The sequence below is a fragment of the Rhynchophorus ferrugineus genome, unplaced genomic scaffold, assembly GCF_030347505.1.
Source record: "Rhynchophorus ferrugineus isolate W39M unplaced genomic scaffold, kcgeb_rfMv2 rfM7, whole genome shotgun sequence".
NCBI classification, from domain to species: domain Eukaryota; kingdom Metazoa; phylum Arthropoda; class Insecta; order Coleoptera; family Curculionidae; genus Rhynchophorus; species Rhynchophorus ferrugineus.
The window spans coordinates 27,056,190-27,075,130 of record NW_027472586.1 but is presented as its reverse complement, the minus strand read 5'-3'; the positions used below and the strand labels follow the sequence as shown (position 1 = coordinate 27,075,130).

The following is an 18,941-nucleotide window of genomic DNA, read 5'->3' as shown; positions in this document are numbered from 1 at the left end:
CTCTCTACTACACGTATTATATATTCTACTATATACACACAATTTAGCTTAATACCTACCTAAACCTATGTATGTATTTACAATTTTATTTTAACTACTACCGGCTGATCACTTTGAAGTCGGTGCCGAGCAACAAATTACATTTTTTTTGTTCGTAATTTAATTTTGTCTATGTCACAACATTTTGTTATTATTTTTTTATTGTTTTGGCTCGGCACCAACTTCAAACTGGTCAGTTCGTAGTAGTTAAAATAATATTTTAAATAGTTAAATATATTAGTTAATATTTTTAGTTAAATAATAGTTTTAGGTAGCTAAATTATGTATGTATATAGTAGAATATAAAATACGTGTAGTAGATAGGTTAAATAAGGTTTTTATTTATTTTTATTTATTATTATGTATGCTTTTTTGTGTTAAAAATCTAAGTTTATTTTTTAATTTTTATTGATTTAATTATTTATTTTTTACTTTATATTCTACCTTCACACTAGACTTTGAAACACTTGAAGATAACTTTCCTTTCTATTCCTCAATATTTGTTGAAATATATTGTAGTTTAATACTGGATCTTGACATTCGTCAATTGACCTCAAACGCACTATCACTTACAACAAATACGCTCAATAATAACTCCAAAACTTCTTTTGGAAAGATTAAAATCAATTTTAGAATACTTGTGGATTGGCTCGATTTTATAAACAAACATTCAAAAATAATTAATGCTGCGTTTATGTCATACTGGGACATGAGTGAAATATCTAGACATGAGGGTTTCATTTCCATTAGATATATTATACTTCTTTGCCTAATATGAAAAAGTTTTTAAATAGAATAGAAATTAAAATAAAAGTCGTTGTTGTTTTAAACCCTTCACACTTCATAACTTAAAAAAATAGGCATCTTATTGAGTTTTTTTTATAAATAATATTTTATCCAATGAATACAAGCCTTTTCGCAACTAAATTATAACGCTAGTCGAGCTAATTAAAGATATCAGTCACACCCATTATCTTGTGTTAACAGCTTTTATACAGCAAAGTCGTAATTAAAATAGTAAAGTCGGAATTTACTATCAATAGTAGCTACTTAATTTGCTACGAATGAAGCAGTCTTGTTCTGATGACATATCTCAAAACCGTATTAAATCCTGGAAAACGTATGAAACATCATCAAATACCATATACAAAATGGAGCATTGCGATTCCAACATTCGAAAAAATGATAGCTGTTATTTAGAGCTAGATAATTTTCAAGGTGTATCTGGATATCTAAAGATTTATTCAGGTAAAATGGTCCATTAAAAATATTATCAATCGTTAGCTATGATTTTGTTTTCACGCACCGTACGGAGTCCATAGAAACTTATAATCTGTCGATGCGATCCAAGCATCAACCCAGTTTTTGGCTTCTTAGTAGGAAGTAATGTTGCTTGATCAAGTTAAAAATGTCTATTAATTGATGACGATCTTCCATGATGATTTCGTTTGATTGAAGAGTGAAAGGTCAATTTCGCGACTTCATGCATGTTTACCCTTTCTACTGTATTCTTTTTTCTTTTAACGCAGCTTCATATTTCTCAAAAATATAATTTGGAAAAGAATTCAGGGCTTCATATCACTATCTAACAATTATTTCCGGTAAAATAATCGGCAAAACCAAAAATGAAGGAGGTACCGTAAAATCTAAATCTGAAGAGCAAAAGGAACTTTTCTAAAAGACAGTATATCTGACATAGTTCAGATTAAAGTCTTCCTGTTCGATAGTTAACAGTGACGAATGATGGTATATGGGTTGAAGATAAGATTTATGCCTATTCCTCAGTATTTGTTAAAATATATTGTTGTCTAACACTGGATATTAACTTGACTTTTGTTTCTTCTTGCATTCATCAAACATACTATTACTTACAATAACTACTAACTGTAATAAGTTAAAATCTTCTGACGAAAAGATCAAAATCAATTTTAGAAGGCAATAATCTAATATATGTACATCAGTTTGGTGTTGTAAACAAACATTCAACAATTGATCCGATGCAGAGGAACACGGACATCATTGCAAAAAGGTTACAATACGTAGATAAAATGATCTACTCAGCTATATTTTTTGGTGCCACGCAACCCTTTGACAAAGCTTGGCAAACGGCAGATATCCAAATACTTCAGAAAACCTTCTTTTTTGACCTACTTTACTCATGTGATATATCTCAATGGAATAATGGAAGTGAACTCAGACATGGCAAAAAAGTTAACAAAAGTAGATATAGTCTGTTCAAAGTTTTTTTAGTAATGCATCATGGATATTTGTGATGTCGAAATATTGCAATGTTGCCGAATTAACTCTGAGTTTTAGTTCAGTTTGGCTTTGACATGCAAATAAATTGTAATCTAAATGAAATAATTGAACAAAAATTTTATCAAATATAATTTATTTTAAGATTACAGCTTATCAAATTACAGCTACAGGTTATAAACCGGCAAACATTATTTTAGTACTTTATTTTCATAAATTTTAAGTCGATCCGTAATATATATTACGGAATTTGTTTGAGAATGCCGAAAACAATAGATATTCAGGATCACAAATTGATTGCGGCTCGAAAAGGAACGAGATAATGGAGTCCCCCTTTTGCTGGTAAATTCCGAGGGGTAGTTATTGATGATTTTAAATAATAAGTCCCTACAATTTTATTTAAAATGTTTTAGCGTGTTGCTGCCGCTCTGAATATTAGTGTAGGTACTGTGAATAACATCGCTTACCAAAAGAAGAACAATACGTTAGATTCACCCAAGAAAACTCGTCTACATAGAAAGTGGGTGACGAATCTTGACCATTTTGATATTGGCTCTATTCGAGACCAAATATACGAAATGTATAAGAACAGTAAGTATACAAACAATTTTATCGAAATAAACATAATTTAATAAAATTATTTTAAAGAAAATTGTCTGTCTGAAAAGTATACATTAAAAAATTAGGGACATGCAGCTTTTTGAGGGATGTAAGACTCCTTTTATACACTCTTACAGGGCATAGGATTTAAATGGTGTAAAGATAACCCTCGGAGAAGTTTAATAGAACTTCCAGACATTACCTTGAAAAGAATTAAATTTTTGAAGGCATAAAATAAGACCAAGGAAGATAAACTATTTGAATGTGTGTGTCTTGATGAAACTTGAATAATTCAAAATGGTTCATTGTGGCACTCTTGGCAAGACGGTAACAAAAAAAAGTGTAAAAACAATAAAAATTGATGGAAAAACGTAAAAGTTACAATAGCATTCGATTAGGTTTTGTTGATCATTATATTTATTAATAATTAATTGCAGATATATTGCCGGTCGAGAAGGATATTCCATAAAAACTGTTTGGAGATGTGGAAGGAAGCATTGTCAACCATAACACCTTGGGTTTGGATGGACTCGATTAAACATACAGAAGAAGTAATTGATAAACAGTTTACCGATTGAATTGAATAATTAGTGGGAAAGTAAAAGTGACTGAAGGAAATTTTCAGTATATTTGATAATGCTGTGCAATGCTGGACATTCCTATTAATTGTATTCCTATAAAGGTATGCACATAATTAATTGATTGTAATTATTCAAAATTAAACATGAGTATTAGGTTACAACATATGAGGAGAGAATGAATACTAACTGTTTTGTAGATATGGTAAATGCATTAGACAGAATTTAGTGATTAATTTTATGAAAAATGGTGTACACAGATAGTAGCAGAAGAAATAAAGATGACTTGACAAGTAAACACACCATTGAAAGAAACAAGAACTAAACGAAACAAGTAAATGTGCTCTCCAATGAAAGTAAAATACGTTTCTCAGATCTACAATTGTTAATTAGGTGGATTAGACCTGCAGGGGTATACCACTACATAAAAAACGCGTCTGGAAACTCTACCTCATCGATGGTGTGGAAAAGAGTTAAATGTAAATAAAACAAATCTAACCTACAAACTATTAGTGTCTATTAATGTCTTAATTGACGTTTTAAGTCCTTCGATAATATATGTATTAGTTTTACTATAATGTTAAAATAAATTATATTTCATAATATTTTTGTTCAATTATTTTATTTAGATTATAATTTTCTTGTATGCCAAAGCCACCAAAGCCAAACTGAACTAAAACTCAGAGTTAGTTCGGCGACATTGCAATATTTCGACGTCACAAATATCCATGATGCATTTCAAAAAAAACTTTGAATAGACTAGAAGTGATTTTTATTTAAAGATAGGGGGTAATATAAGTACAATGTTGCGAGAGAAGGTCTTGTAAATTAGAATTGCGGAAATGCGCTTTCTCCACTTACTTGTGTTAATTTCCCAATTTCATAACTTCGATAAAAAAATTTCAATGAAATTAGTTCTACACTCTACTACTCTTCTACACTCCTACCTAAAAATAACTAGTTACAACATGTAATAGAACTGATGCCAAATCATCACTAGATTATTTATTTGATGATGGTAGATATTTAGAAATAGTTGAAACTATATGCAAAGAACTAAATTTTTATAATGATTAGAAATTATGGCCCTGAGTATTCCGCTTCTATGTCGATCTAAATGGATCTCCCGGACTATCCTGTAACTTTTTGAGCTTGGAATATTCGTAATATTTTGTACTATTCGTCAATAAGCACAATAAGCTACACAATACAGAATACGAGATATTGAAACAGCCCATTTCCCCTATTTTTGGATATTTTCCGTCGCATCAAAACGTCTGGTAATAGTTGATTTGTCAACTTATAAGCCAGCTGGAAGTTCCTTGAGAGTTTAAGCTTGGGTTTCAAAGTTTAGGTCTCCAGGACTTTATTCGTCACTGACATCAGAATCATCAAATTTAAATCGTTGAAACCAAAACCGACATATGAGCTGCACTGTCACCATAAATGAGATTGTTTAACACTTGTTTTCGTTTTTGCTTGGCATTTCCACCAATAGATATCGCTGACTAAATTTCATGCAAATATTTATTGTATGTTACAGTATGAAAAATATTTTAATTTAAAATTCCGGCTAAAACAAAGACATTTAACCTCATTAACCATTAAAACGAGCCAGTTTTTCACTCCCTTCGCATTGTTGCAATTGCATAACATTGAAATTCCGCGATGAAAGTGTATATATATGCTAAGACACTACTTTCCTAGCGAGGAGACATCGGTTGCATATAAAACTTGACCATTTATAGGCAGTATGGCAGTATGTAATACTAATTTTTGATGCTAGGATGCACGTACGGTCTCTGGTTTATTATTAGAAAGGCTCTTTCTATTCCAGTGTTGTGCGGATGCCTTTTTTTAAATATTTTTCTCAATATTGTTCCAAATATAATTGCAATTTGATTAATTATTTTAAACAACATTGGTTTCTGGCCTATAAATTAGTTTTATAAGATTTTTTTTAATTTAGAGCTTTATGTTGAAATATAGGTATAATGCATTTTAAGAATTGTCCATCAATAGTCGCTACATTTTCCCATTTTTCAGGTCATTTACGTATGTATCTTTTGAGATTATCCACGAATCTACACATTCTTTGGTATCTTCAGAAAAGATGAAGCTCTGGCTCTTATATGGAGATTGCTCATGGATAGACCATGACTGATATATCGGAACAAGTAGTAATCTGAAGGAACAAGGTCTGGGGAATACGGCGGGTAGCCGTAATATGCAGTTGAGGGTTGTTATGCTGAAGAATAATGTTGTTGTGTCTTTGCTCATATACAGATTGCTCATGGACAGACCATAACTCATATATAGGAACAAGTAGTAATCCGAAGAAACAAGGTCTGGGGAATACGGCGGGTAGCACTTCTTCATAGTTTACCATACCAAGCTGATATCACCCAATAGAGAGCATTATCTTGTAACCACTGATATTCATGATTTTCCTCGCTTAGAATTATCGCAATGGATCAAGTATAACCAAGCGCCTTTCAATGTTTCTTCGCTTCAATTCATAGGGTATAAAATATCATCGAGTAATGTTTTAAATCTTTGTATGCAAATTTATCTCGCTGTCCAGAAAGCTCTTTGTATTCACTGCCAAAACCACCTATTTTAAAACATGGAAACCAGTATTCGCATGTTATGGATGGATATCATAAACATTTTCTTCAAATTAACAAGTTACGTAAGTAAAACTTCCCGCAAATGTGAATTTAAGATATTTGTAAATAAACGCAGCGAAAAAAAAATTAGTTACACTTTCGCGGAATGAACACATACCGAAAAGTGAAGCCTTCGATATGAAATTAATTACAAATGTACTCGATGCAATTTAATACACAATAATACCTTGTTGTTGGAAATCCTCTAAAATTAATTTATAGGCCCATATATGTACTTTTCATCTTTAAACACAATTGGGCCCATATAATAAATCAAGGGTTGTTGGACAAAATGTGTTGGAGTAATAGCATAAAACCAAATTACGAGAAATAATATTTTTCAAGGCAAGGAGATGGAGACAGAAGGAAATATATGTACTTCTAAATATTTAAAATAAACTGTAAAAATCAAATGAGTAATAAAATAATCCAAAGAAATTTAAAGGAATTTCGATTGCGTTCAAAAGGTCCTACAAAAGAGATTACAAATTGTGTTATTAATTGAAATCAAATGAATGGCGCACAATTTTACTGAAAAAAATATCCCTGAAAACCCTGTTGTGCATTTATGTTTATCTCATAATGAGAGATGTGATGAGTGACAGTCTAGACATGAGAGCTTCAGCTCATGAGAACCGGAAGAATCGTTTGTGCTTCGGTCCAATGAATTGCTACTTCTTACACAGTTTTAAAGTAAAATAACAGTTTTTGTTGTTTTAAACGCTTCACACTTTATATCCTACTATGTATGCATTTTATTAAGCTTTTTTTATGAATAATATTGTATCCAATACAAGAATACAAATCTTTTCGCATCTAAATTATAGTGCAAGTCGAGATAATCGAAGGTATCATCATCCATATATAATATATATATATATATATATATATATATATATATATATATATATATTATACAAATTTGACATCGATCAAGATCGTCCAAAATCCGCTCTGCTCACAAAAAATGTTGTTAGTGTGCAAAAATTGGATATATATATATATATATATATATATATATATATATATGGATTTTGGACGATCTTGATCGATGTCAAATTTGTCAAACTTGAATGAAAGCGGTCTTGTTATGATGACATACATCAGAACCATATTAAATCCCTGAAGACTTGTTGGGCATCATCATTATGGGCATTATAAATAGAATGCTCGGAAGAATGCTGCTTGTCAGTAGAGCTAGATAATTTTCAAGATGTAACTGGGTTTTTGAAGATTTATTCTGGTAAAAAAATCCGCGTCTGCATGCAATTTCTTCCTTCTACCATTTCTTCTTTTTCATCTCGTCTTCAGCTTTCTCAAAAATATTTTTAGAAGCATTCAACAATTATTTCCGATAAAATACATGGCAAAACCTAAAATGAAGAAGGTACAAAATCTAGATCAGAACAACAAAAAAATGTCTCTAAATGAACTTGATTGAATATCTGACAAAACTATGATAGAAGCAATGTTTCTGATGCAATTATTTTTTCTGTTCTATGGATAATAGTGCATGATCACGAAGAATGCGTAGGAGGAATATTTGGGAGCACCATGCCTTCGTTAAAATTTAGACATAAAAATAGACTAAAAATTTACAGGAAATGTTTTTAAAATTAAATGCTTTAATCTTCTGATTGTTAAATAAGTCCCCCAGATTAACCTATTGGTCCGCATTCAGACCGTTTGAATATTAATAATTAAATAATTAATTAATTTGCATTCTTAATGGACCTGTTGAATCCAACCAACAAATTCAAGTCAAATGTTTTCAGGAAGACATTATAGGCATTTATTTTAGGGATTGGTATAAATAACTGAATTCTTCAAAAAAGAGTAGAATAAATCTTTATTTTATTAAAGACTTGTAAATATATAGGCCATAATGTATATATATGTAAGTATCAAACCAGTAAATTCACATATTTTTATATTTATGCGGAGTCGACAGTAAATTTAAGTAAAGTATTAGCCAAAGCTAGTACAGGTGCACCGGTGGCTGGATTTGGTAGATCTCCTGCTGATCCTGCTATATCCAGATGACTATACTTGAGAGGCGTATCTGATGCAGAACCGTATTTGTCTAGTCCTGATGCAAGCAGTAAAAATGCCACAGGCCCTGGAATAATATAATAAGAATTTTAGAACAGTTCACCCCTATTAATTTTGACGCTAGAAACCACAAAAATATATTTATTACCTTGATGCCCTCTCATCGATTGACTGGAGGGTTTGGGCTGGCCTTGAACCACATCATCGCCTTCGGCAACACCTCTATGATCCTTGATATCCTCTCTACGTAATGTCGATATTTCAAAAGGATCGCCAATTTCTTCGGAGTACTGCTGCAATTCCCTGCAGAAACTTGCTTTGTATGCAGGACCATTGTCGACAACTGAAAAGAAAGTGCAAGATTTCTAAATATAGGCGACAAGTCGTGTTGCTTATTAAAATGGATAATGTATATTCAATATATTTATAATATTAACACATATTAACAATGCAGAAAATATATGTGTAGTGTGTCAATGTGTGTTCATGTGAACGTGAACTATGGTGGAACTATATTTGCAGATATCTTTATATATAAGTATCCTGCCCGTGAGTATGTAATTGAACTCTTCGTAAAAGGTTGGACCAATTATGATGAATATTTTCTTTTGAAGTAAATGATGGAATTATGAAGTCTGAAAGAGATCCGGTAGGTGGCTGAGTTAAGGTTCTAGAAATATTTTAAAATATTTTTGATTTCAACTGATGTATATATTTCAGAGTGACATTTTCATGTTAACCATCGCAATTATGCCAGTTGCTAGATATAAACCTGCAGCAAGAAAGTTGGATCTTACAGGCCTATTTCACTGGTACCTGGGATATCAAAATTATTTGAGAAGCTACTGTTAAAACGTATTATTACGTATTAAACGTAAAATCACAGCAAAGTGGAAGTAATACAGCTACAGAAAAACACGTAGGAGTTCAGGATATTGAGGCGAACCATACTACACGAGCTTGTTTAGTATGTAAGTGTATTTCTTAACTTTAACTTAAGTGGATTAGTTTTATTTTAATTTGGGAAAAACATACTGATGTATTAATCCTAAACTCGCTTTGCTTGAGTATTAATGCAAGTACAACAGTACAGTAGTAATAAATTAATTTGTAAATTAAGATTGCATATTTAATGTAAGATGTAATTACTTAAAAAAAGTTGCTATATGTAGAATAAATTAAATATTCTATTATACTGATCATAGAGTATTATATCCAGATTTAACTGAAATAAGAGAAACCGAGGAAATGTTTTGTGTGATCCCACCAATGTAGGCACTGAGACCACTTTTTGATTAGTTCGTTTGTTGTTTTGAATAAGACTTTTTGTTCTCTATTCCAGAAGACCAATAATAAATACTAAGAAAGAAATTAGCAGTGATAGAAACACAACCTAATAAAAGAAAATTGCGGCTGAACGATGGTGACAATAATTATTAAATAAGTCCAGTAAAATTCCATAGGCTTTATACAGTGTGAAAGTTCATTTATTTAAAACAAATATATTTATGCAAAAAAAGTTCTTGGATTATAGAGACATTCCTAAGGAATGTTTGTGATTTTGACTGGAAGAATTGACAGCTTTCACAAGCATTCGTTTGAGTAGCTTAGTTCTATCAGAGAGGCTTTAAAAAAGTTATATCAGGCCAGTGTCAGGACTATACGGTGGATCAATTTCGGTTGTGCGGTGGAAATTAATACCTCTGTTATTATCAGTTCTGGTGATTTTCTTCAAATAGACTAGAATAGAAAGAAAATAATAAAAAAGAAATAGATTTTAAATTTTATACCAATATAAAGACTGCCATATACTTGTCTTGCTGATTTTTGCCATAAATTTATCAGCTTTTGTATCGCGGAAAGATATATAATTATATTAGAATGAAAGGAAAAGAACAATTTATGCTCAGAAAACATTACACCAAATGTTTTGAAGAAGATTTTTGTTCTCTATTCCAGAAGACCTTGGCTTAATATTAATAAAATAAAATTGCACCTGAAAAATTGATAGATTTCATTGAAACATTTCATTATGGCATTCTTTAGAAAATACCTTAGATCCATCAGTGAAGCTTAAAACAAGTGATACTGCTTGTCGGGTACAAGTCGAAGTAATCCTTATATAACAAGATATTATTGTCTAAATCAATGCTTAGGTATAATTGGTTTTATGGAACACAACTATGGGATAATTCAAGCAAATCTAATATAGCTATCATTCAACGGTTACAAATCAAAGTGTTGCGCTCTATAGTCCCTCTAGAACCCATAACAAGTATGTGTGTGTGATCAAATTTTAAATACTTCGAAATAGTATCAATGTACTCCTATTAGCTTGCCAGTCAGTTAAATGTGAGTGATAACAGTGAAATATATTAATTATTTGATTAATGGACAGATATAGAATTTAGAGTAAGCACACAGATTATATAATTATAAATGCGTATTGCCTGGGCATATTATAAATAAACGAGCAGAGTTCTATATCAGGGTCAAAAAATGTAGTGGACGACAGTCTGAACTAATACTCCACAATAAATTGTTATTACACAAGCAAATCTTGAAGCCAGTATGGTGACCTACTATGTGAAATTATGGGGTTACACAAGGAAATCTAATATTAACATAATCCGAACTCACCAAAACAAAGGTCTCCGCAACATTGTTAACAAACCATATTACATTAAAAATAAAGACATCCACAAAGATTTAAGGATATCAAAGGTCACCGAAGAAATTAAAAGGTCTGTGAAAAAGCATCGAGAAAGATTGCGTGAACACAGAACGTCTCAGTTGAAAAGTACATACATCATACAATGTTAATTCAATTTAAGTCTTAGATCTGGACTTTAAAAATAATATAAAAGTAAAGTTACTAGATAACTAGTTGTAAAATGCCTGCCCTGTTTTCCATTGTTTAAAAAATTTACAAGAAATAGTGTTAATATGTATAAAATCACATCTGGTATATTTATAACCAACTTTTTGTTGAAGCTTCACTTTATAGTGTGTGCCATTTTGTCGAAGTGTAAACAAAAATATTTTCATTGCGTTGAAAATGTCCTTGTTTAATAAATTTTACTAAATTTTAGAATACTAATGTTTTACTTCAATTTAAAGAAAAGTGCGGTTGAACGTCATCAAATGCTGTGTGAAGTTTATGGCGATCATGTTTCATCGATTTCAATGTATTAAAACTGGTTTCCACGTTATAAAAGTGATAATTTTCGCACCGAAGACAAAGAGCATTCTGAACAGCTAAAACCATTTGAAGACGATGATTTTAAGGCATCACTAGGGTATAAAAACTGGCATATTTGGGTTATGTGAGAAATGCTGCCTCAACAGTAAAATCAAAAAAGTTTTTTGGATCGTGTTATTACTGGTGATGAAAAGTAGATCAATTGCGAAAATTAAAACGAAAAAAATCATGTGGAGCATCTGGTCATGCATCAACATCAACGGAAATGCCGCATATCTATGGCTACCAACTAACGCTCTGTATTTGGTAAGATCAGCTTGGTGTAGTATACTATGAACTGCTAAATCCTAATGAAAACGTCAATGGGAATCGCTATCAACTGCAATTGAATCGTTTGAGCCGATCACTGCGAGAAAACGGCCGGTATAAAAGCAAAGACACAACAATGTTGTTTTTCAGCATGTCCATGTTGCAAAACTGGTAAAAACACACTTGGAAACACTAAAGTGGGAAGTACTATCCCACTCGCCGTGTTCTCTAGACTCTGTTACTTATTAATTATTAAAATTAAACTAAAAAATTCCTTGAAACGAATTTATAGGCCTAATAAATAAAAAAAATACTAGCCTGAAAAAACATTTTGTTGTTGAACGAATGCAAAGGAAATCTTATTAAATACTGACAATATGATCTTATAATACTACACAGATAAAGATCGTACCATTAAAAGAAACAATTAATCGGATTTAAATTAAAAATTCTGGCTTTTTGTTCACTGCCCTGCCTGAACACCATCAGCCGTAATTTAAATTTGAAGACAATACTGAAAAACGAACCTGTATAAGAAAAATGCTATATTTTTGTCCGGCCGTGTATATATCGTGTCACAAAGTCGCAACGTCGTTTTAGACCTCCGCTATCTAGGCCCTAATTACAAAAACCGTCAGCGTGCCGTTCTCGGTAGTGTCGTATTTTTTAGCGATTAAAGATGAATTTAGGACAATTCATTAACTGTACATGCATTTTTTTGGGCGCGCAGCATGGCCGTTCTTCGATGGGAAACGAAAATGGAGAGACACGACACGGCCACAACCGAAAGAAAGAGCAGACCTATCGCATTAACGGGTCAACTAACGGCAGACCTTTCTCCAAAGGCAATTTCTCGGACATCTTAGCCAAAAATTACATTCACGATTCACATTTGTATAATAGCAGGACTATAACAGACGGAGAGAGAAGTTTACTGAGGCAGTGGCGGCGACAGTTCTTCATATTTATTATTATTTATCGGTATGATAATATAACAACTTGTACATTTTGCAATTATAATTATTTTAAAATGCATTAATTAGTTGATGAGTTCTTAATAGTTATTCTTAATTTTATTTTACCTAATGGTGGAAGATACAATATCAAATCATGTCAGACCTCATATGTTCAAACAAAAGAATACCAAACTAAAATGTCAATTGCAAAGTCCCCGGTCTGGCACATAGATGGCGCTACTGGAATTAAATCCATATGTTTTTAGTTAGCCCTAACCTTCAAAAGATGCGTGTATAAATTTGACAGCTATTGGATCATTAGTTTTTGAATTATAGTATTTTGAACGAAGGAACTTTTGTTATTCTGAAAAAAAAATTGATAAAAAGGAATTTCGCGTGTTGATAAAATATTGCTTTTTGAAGGGAGAAAAATACAGTTGGAGCAAAAAATTGGCTTGATGCTGAGTTTCTGGACACTGCCCCAGGAAAATCAATCATCAACGATTGGAATGCTAAGTTCAGACGTGGTGAAATTAGCACCGAAGACGGTGAACGCAGTGGATGACCAAAAGAGGTTGTTACCGACGAAAAGATTTTAAAAAATCCGCAAAATGATTTTGAATGACCGTACCGTATTGAATCGAATTGAAATATCAGACACTCTAAAGACACTCAAATAAACGTGTACATAATATCATTCAAGAATATTTGGGTATGAGAAAGATCTGTGCAAAGTGTGTGCCGCGCGAGTTCACTTTTGACCAAAAACAACGACGAGTTGATGTTCGTAGCAGTGTTTGAAGATGATCAAGCGCAATAAACCCGAGTTTTTGCGTCGATATGTGATCATGGAGGAAACATAGCTCCATCATTTCACTCCGAAGTCCAATCGACAGTCATCCGAGTGGACTGCATACGATGAACCCGCTCCAAAGCGTGGGAAAACGCAACAGTCGGCTAGCAAGGTCATGGCGATTGCATTTTGACATGGTCATGGAATAATTTTCATTGACTACCTTGAAAAAGGAAGGACCATCAACAACAACTATTACATAGTGTTATTGGACCGTTTGAAGTACGAAATCGCCGAAAAACGACCGCATTTGAAGAAAAAGAAAGTGTTGCTTTACCAAGACAATGCACCGTGTCACAGTGAAAAGGACAGCAAAAATCCATGAATTGGACTTCGAATTGCTTCCTCATCCACCGTATTCTCCAGATCTGGCCCCCAGCGACTATTTCCTATTCTGAGATCTCAAAAGAATGATCGCTGGGAAGAAACTTTTGTCGAATGAAGAGGTGATCGCCGAAACTGAAACCTATATTGCAGCAAAGGACAAATCGTACTACAAATATGGTATCGAAAAGTTGGAGAGTCGCTATAATCAGTGCATCACCCTTGAAGAAAATTATGTTGAATAAAAAAGAGCCAATTTTGCCAAAAAAATTTGTTTTACTATGGTAGGTCTTGGACTTTTGAATTGACCTGTTATATAAAAATATTTTGATCATCTACATCTAATTTTTTAAAGGTAAAATACTGGGTCAAGCATTGTATCTGGTACAGTATACTGATTATATTGAAAGATTTTAATACTCTCTAATATATATCTAATATCTTCATTTGACTTTTAGCTTGCGTCTGCCCGATGCTAAGTATTTTTAAGTATTTATAGTAACGTATAATTTAGAAATTTTTTATATTTATATTACTTATAGCAGCTATAATGTGCATATGCCTAATATATTTCTACAGATTTATTTTAGATAGTGTGCAATTTGGCAGTATTGTCTCGTAGTTCTTTTAAAATATAAGTAGTAAACACATTGTGGTTAATTAAGCGCTCTTAGTTAATATAATAATTCATTTTTATGGTTGCTCAAATTGTTCTCAATAGGATAGAACAAAGTTTGGATATGGAAAAATCAATTGATACTTGACAAATCATCATCACTTTCATCATCAATTTATAGCCAGTAGGGTGCTCTACCAACACGCAGCTGATGATGAGCTATGTTGTTTTTTTAAGCTGAAAATGTTGTTTTCGTAGCCGAAGCAGGTAAGGAATTCGTTTACCTTTCAGTCAAGACACATGTCCAAACTAATGATATCCTCCTCAACTCTGCAATGATTAATGCATTTTAATTGAATGAGCATCATATTTAAAATAGTCCAAAATTACGGATAATAGACTTAAGCAATGTCCAGTCAATGTCCAAGTCTCGAAGCCAAACAGAGAATTGTTAAAAAAAAGGTCGAAAGTGGCGGATATCACACTCACCATCGTAAGATGTTTGAAAAAGTTTGAAAATATTTTGGTGACATATTCAGCTTCCACATACTACATCTTGATCTTCCCATATATCAAAGTGATTCAAATAAATAATGTATATCAGACTAAAGTACTATCAACAATCGCTAAAGAGCTTCTTAAACTTGAAAAGGCTCATGTCCTTCATAACAAAGGCTATTTAAGTTATAAAAATTTAAGGAATAGAGCTTCATTTTTGCTTTGATGTCACTGAATTATTTTACGGAGATATGTTAATGATTAATGACAACCATCCACGTACTGTTGATGATAAGCTTTTAGGAAAAATATCTATACAGCTACTTAAAAATTGGAAAACAATCAACAATATCCTGAAACTATTTATCATAAATAATATTAACAACTTGCATTATCTTGTCTTTTAAGAATTTTAGTTGTTTCAATAATATTATCAAACATAAACGAATAAATAGTCCACCATGACCACCAACTATCTGATAGAACACAGCTTTTTTAAGTTGTAATTTTTTTTAATTCTAAAGGATATTTTGTAAAAGATTTCCATGACTATTGTGTATATATAAAGCAGAATTTCATAGATGTTTCGCTAAAACACGAGTGGTTGTAGGCTTATTGGCAAAAATCTTGAGTCATGATAATCTAGGGATATATTTTTGTCACCAAAACGAGGAAGAACAAAACTAGGAAATATCTCATGCAATAATTGATTTATTTATGGTACCGTGGTTACATGTAAACCATTATACATTATTATCTGATTTTAGGCAGAACATAATTTAGATATAAAATGTAATGAGTTATCATGTCCAACCAAGACTGGGCAACCTCATTTTTAAATAAATAAAATATAATAATATCTCTAGCACAAACTCCACACCAAATAGGAACATATTCAAGAGGCATTTGTTTTTAACCACAAGATATATCTATATCAAAAGATAAGGCCACATAAGGCCGTAGAAAAAGTACAAGTGGCAGCCAACAAGATATATAAATGGACTAGAGACTGGAAAATACAGATTAATAACTCCAAGACTGTCCGTGTTAATTTTACATTCACGTAAAAGGACAAAAATATAATAATATCACTTGACGGATGTCTAATTGCTCAATTAGAATCAAATAAACATACAGAATTCTATCTTGATGGTAAGTTAAATTGGAAACATTAGATCAAATAGGCAACAAGCAGATCAGATACGATACTCTCAACTTAATCTAAAGCCAAAGATATTAGAAAATCAGGCAATCAAAAAGCCAATTTTGTCCTATGATGTACAAAAATTTATGGTTGTACTAAACAATTAACCCAACTATTAACCTAATGCTGCCGAAGCAAAATTCTACCGTTAATCAGCAATGCCAATAACTTAACCAAGGTTTCTCCTTAAGGCATGATATAAGGTTACTAAATCGCAGTAACGTGGAAGGATCACACCACGCAGGAAATCAGAATATTGAAGCGAACCAAACCTTGTATTACACTAAACAGTGTTAACTTTAGTTTAATGTGAGAAAAACATACTGATCTATTTATCCAGTGCTCGCCTTGCTTGTGTATTAATGCAAGTACCACAGAACAGTATTAATAAATTAATTTATAAATAATATCGTACTAAGCATATCTAATGTAAGATTTTTTGAATTCCAATTATATTGACATTTCTAACAATTAATCAAGCCATGACTGCAAAAATAAGATTCGTCGCTTACGATCATCAGTACCTATATTAACGATATCTTTTCACTGCAGATAGTCATTAAGCATCGGTTATTGTGTCGGATGGACTTTTTAGCGACTTTTAGTGACCACATGCTGTAGAAAGTTTCTCTAAATTTTGTATGGCGTTATGATAATTTCTCCAGACTTTCATCAACATCTCCAAACACTACTTTCAACGATTTGAAATATAGTCCATCCAAAATAACACCGAACTCACGTCATCAAGTTTTTTAATGTATTGTCTATCGTAATTTGTAAATTCATTTTAATATCAAGTAATATTTTCCCGCTCATTTTATCATTCTTAAAAAGGGACAAAACGCTTTCGGATAGGTCCGAACATGTTACCGAATCAAAATATAAAATTCACCCAAAAAAGTTTTCAAATGCCTTTAGAATTCTTCAAAACATTAGTGCTGCTTAATATCTGTGACTACTCTGAAAATGCCGAAGCCAATATATAGTCAGTCGGGAACGGAATATGTCTCTTATTAGAAACTTTGAACAAGGACGAGGTAGTATTGGTAAGTACTGATACTATTAAATATTTAGTTGCTAGGGTATTTCTAATAATAAATGTTTTTATTGTTACAGCTGCACTGAATATTAGTATTGACACTGTGACCAAAAAAAGAAAAACAATATAATGTTGGATTCACCGAAAATAAGCGCGTGCATACCTTTATTGGTTCTATTAGAGATTAAATTTATGAAATGTGTTAAAACAGTAAGTAGTTTTGTCAAGGTAAACATAATTTAAACAATTATTTCAGAGATAACTGTTAGTCTGGAAAGTATCCCCATAGAAAGCTAAGGTATATGTAGCTCCTTGACTCATCCCTTCATACTTTGTTAAGAAACATAGGACTTAAAAAGTCCTAGCTTAAATAGTGTAAAGATAATCTACGAAGAGCTCTAATAGAATTTCGAGATATCGTTTTTAAAAGAACAGTTTGTAAGAGTTTGTAAAAGCATATAATAAAATTAAGGAATATTTATTATTTAAATTTGTGTATGGACATATATATTTCAAAATGGAAAATAAGAACACCCTTGGCAAGACACTAATACAAAGAGGGTAAAAACAAACAAAAGTTAATGGAAAAAGGTAAAAGTTCATTAATTAAATGTTGTATAATAACATTGTTTGTCAATTATAATATTTTAAAATAATTAGTTGCAGATATATTGTTCTTCATGCTAGAAACAGTAATAATTTTATTCCTTGAGCAGAGTTAATGTTTTCCTCCAAATCCTAGAGCGACCCCCATGGAGAAACGAACCATAAATTTTTCCACTAATTTGAAAATAAGCCGTTAAAGAACTAGGAGGAACTATCAGTTATTGTTATGGACAATGCACCATACCAGCACATTCATGAAAAACATCACAGAAAATGGATCAGCAAAAACTATAATTAAGGAATGGTTTGTATAGTACACATTAAGTTCTGAAGAAACCATGGGAAAATATAAAAGAAATGTATAATCATATTATATCTAATTTACTTTTTTCCAATTATGACTGAACAAAATATACACAGTAGATCAACAACATGGCCATAGAGTGTAACGTCCTCCTTCCTGATACTTTATATTCAATCAAACCGAATTATTACGGGATCTGGCAAAGAATTATTACAATAGAAATGCAGGTCGACCAAGGTATACAAGTAAGGACTGTTTAGATATGTGGAAAAAAGGAGTGTCTACAATAAGACCCTTCCGTTTGGATAAATCCATCAGTCACACAGAAGAACAAACTGACAAATGGTGGAATTGTGAACAAGAGTTAATGTAGAAAACTATAGGAAATCATATTGTAGAGTCTGAAATATTTATATGCATAGATATGCGTGTAATTCTTCAGAATATACATGAACATTTGGTTAAAATGTATGTCGAGAGAATGTATACTAACTGTCTTGCAGATACGACAAATCCATTGGGGAGAATGCAGTGATTAAATCTAATTTTATCAAGCAGAATGTGCACAGGTAGTAACAGAAGAAACTAAGGAGAAAATAAGTGATATTAAAATGACCTAACAAACGAACACAACAACGAAGGAAACAAGAACTAAACATAAAAAAGTAAATATGCTCTCCAATGAAAATAAGATACATTACTTGGATATACAATTCTTAATTAGGTGGACTAGGCCTCCAGGACATACCACAGGTTGTTATGAAAAAGTTCTATGTAAATATAATAACTCTAACCTATAAACTATAGTGTAGATAATGTTTGCATTAGATGTACTA

General features: G+C 31.9%; 1 protein-coding gene across 1 annotated transcript in view; it reads right to left on the bottom strand.

Annotated features, from left to right (window-relative positions):
* Nucleotides 1-7,974: 7,974 nt before the first annotated feature.
* Nucleotides 7,975-18,941, bottom strand: part of Dip-B (Dipeptidase B) — a 105,065-nt gene continuing 94,098 nt past the window's right edge. Inside the window, exons 9-10 of the mRNA XM_076409745.1 lie at nucleotides 8,343-8,537; nucleotides 7,975-8,261 (exon numbers count right to left, since the gene is read on the bottom strand). Of these exons, the coding sequence (XP_076265860.1) occupies nucleotides 8,077-8,261; nucleotides 8,343-8,537 (380 nt within the window). The 3' untranslated portion in view covers nucleotides 7,975-8,076. The remainder of the gene's footprint in view (nucleotides 8,262-8,342; nucleotides 8,538-18,941) is intronic.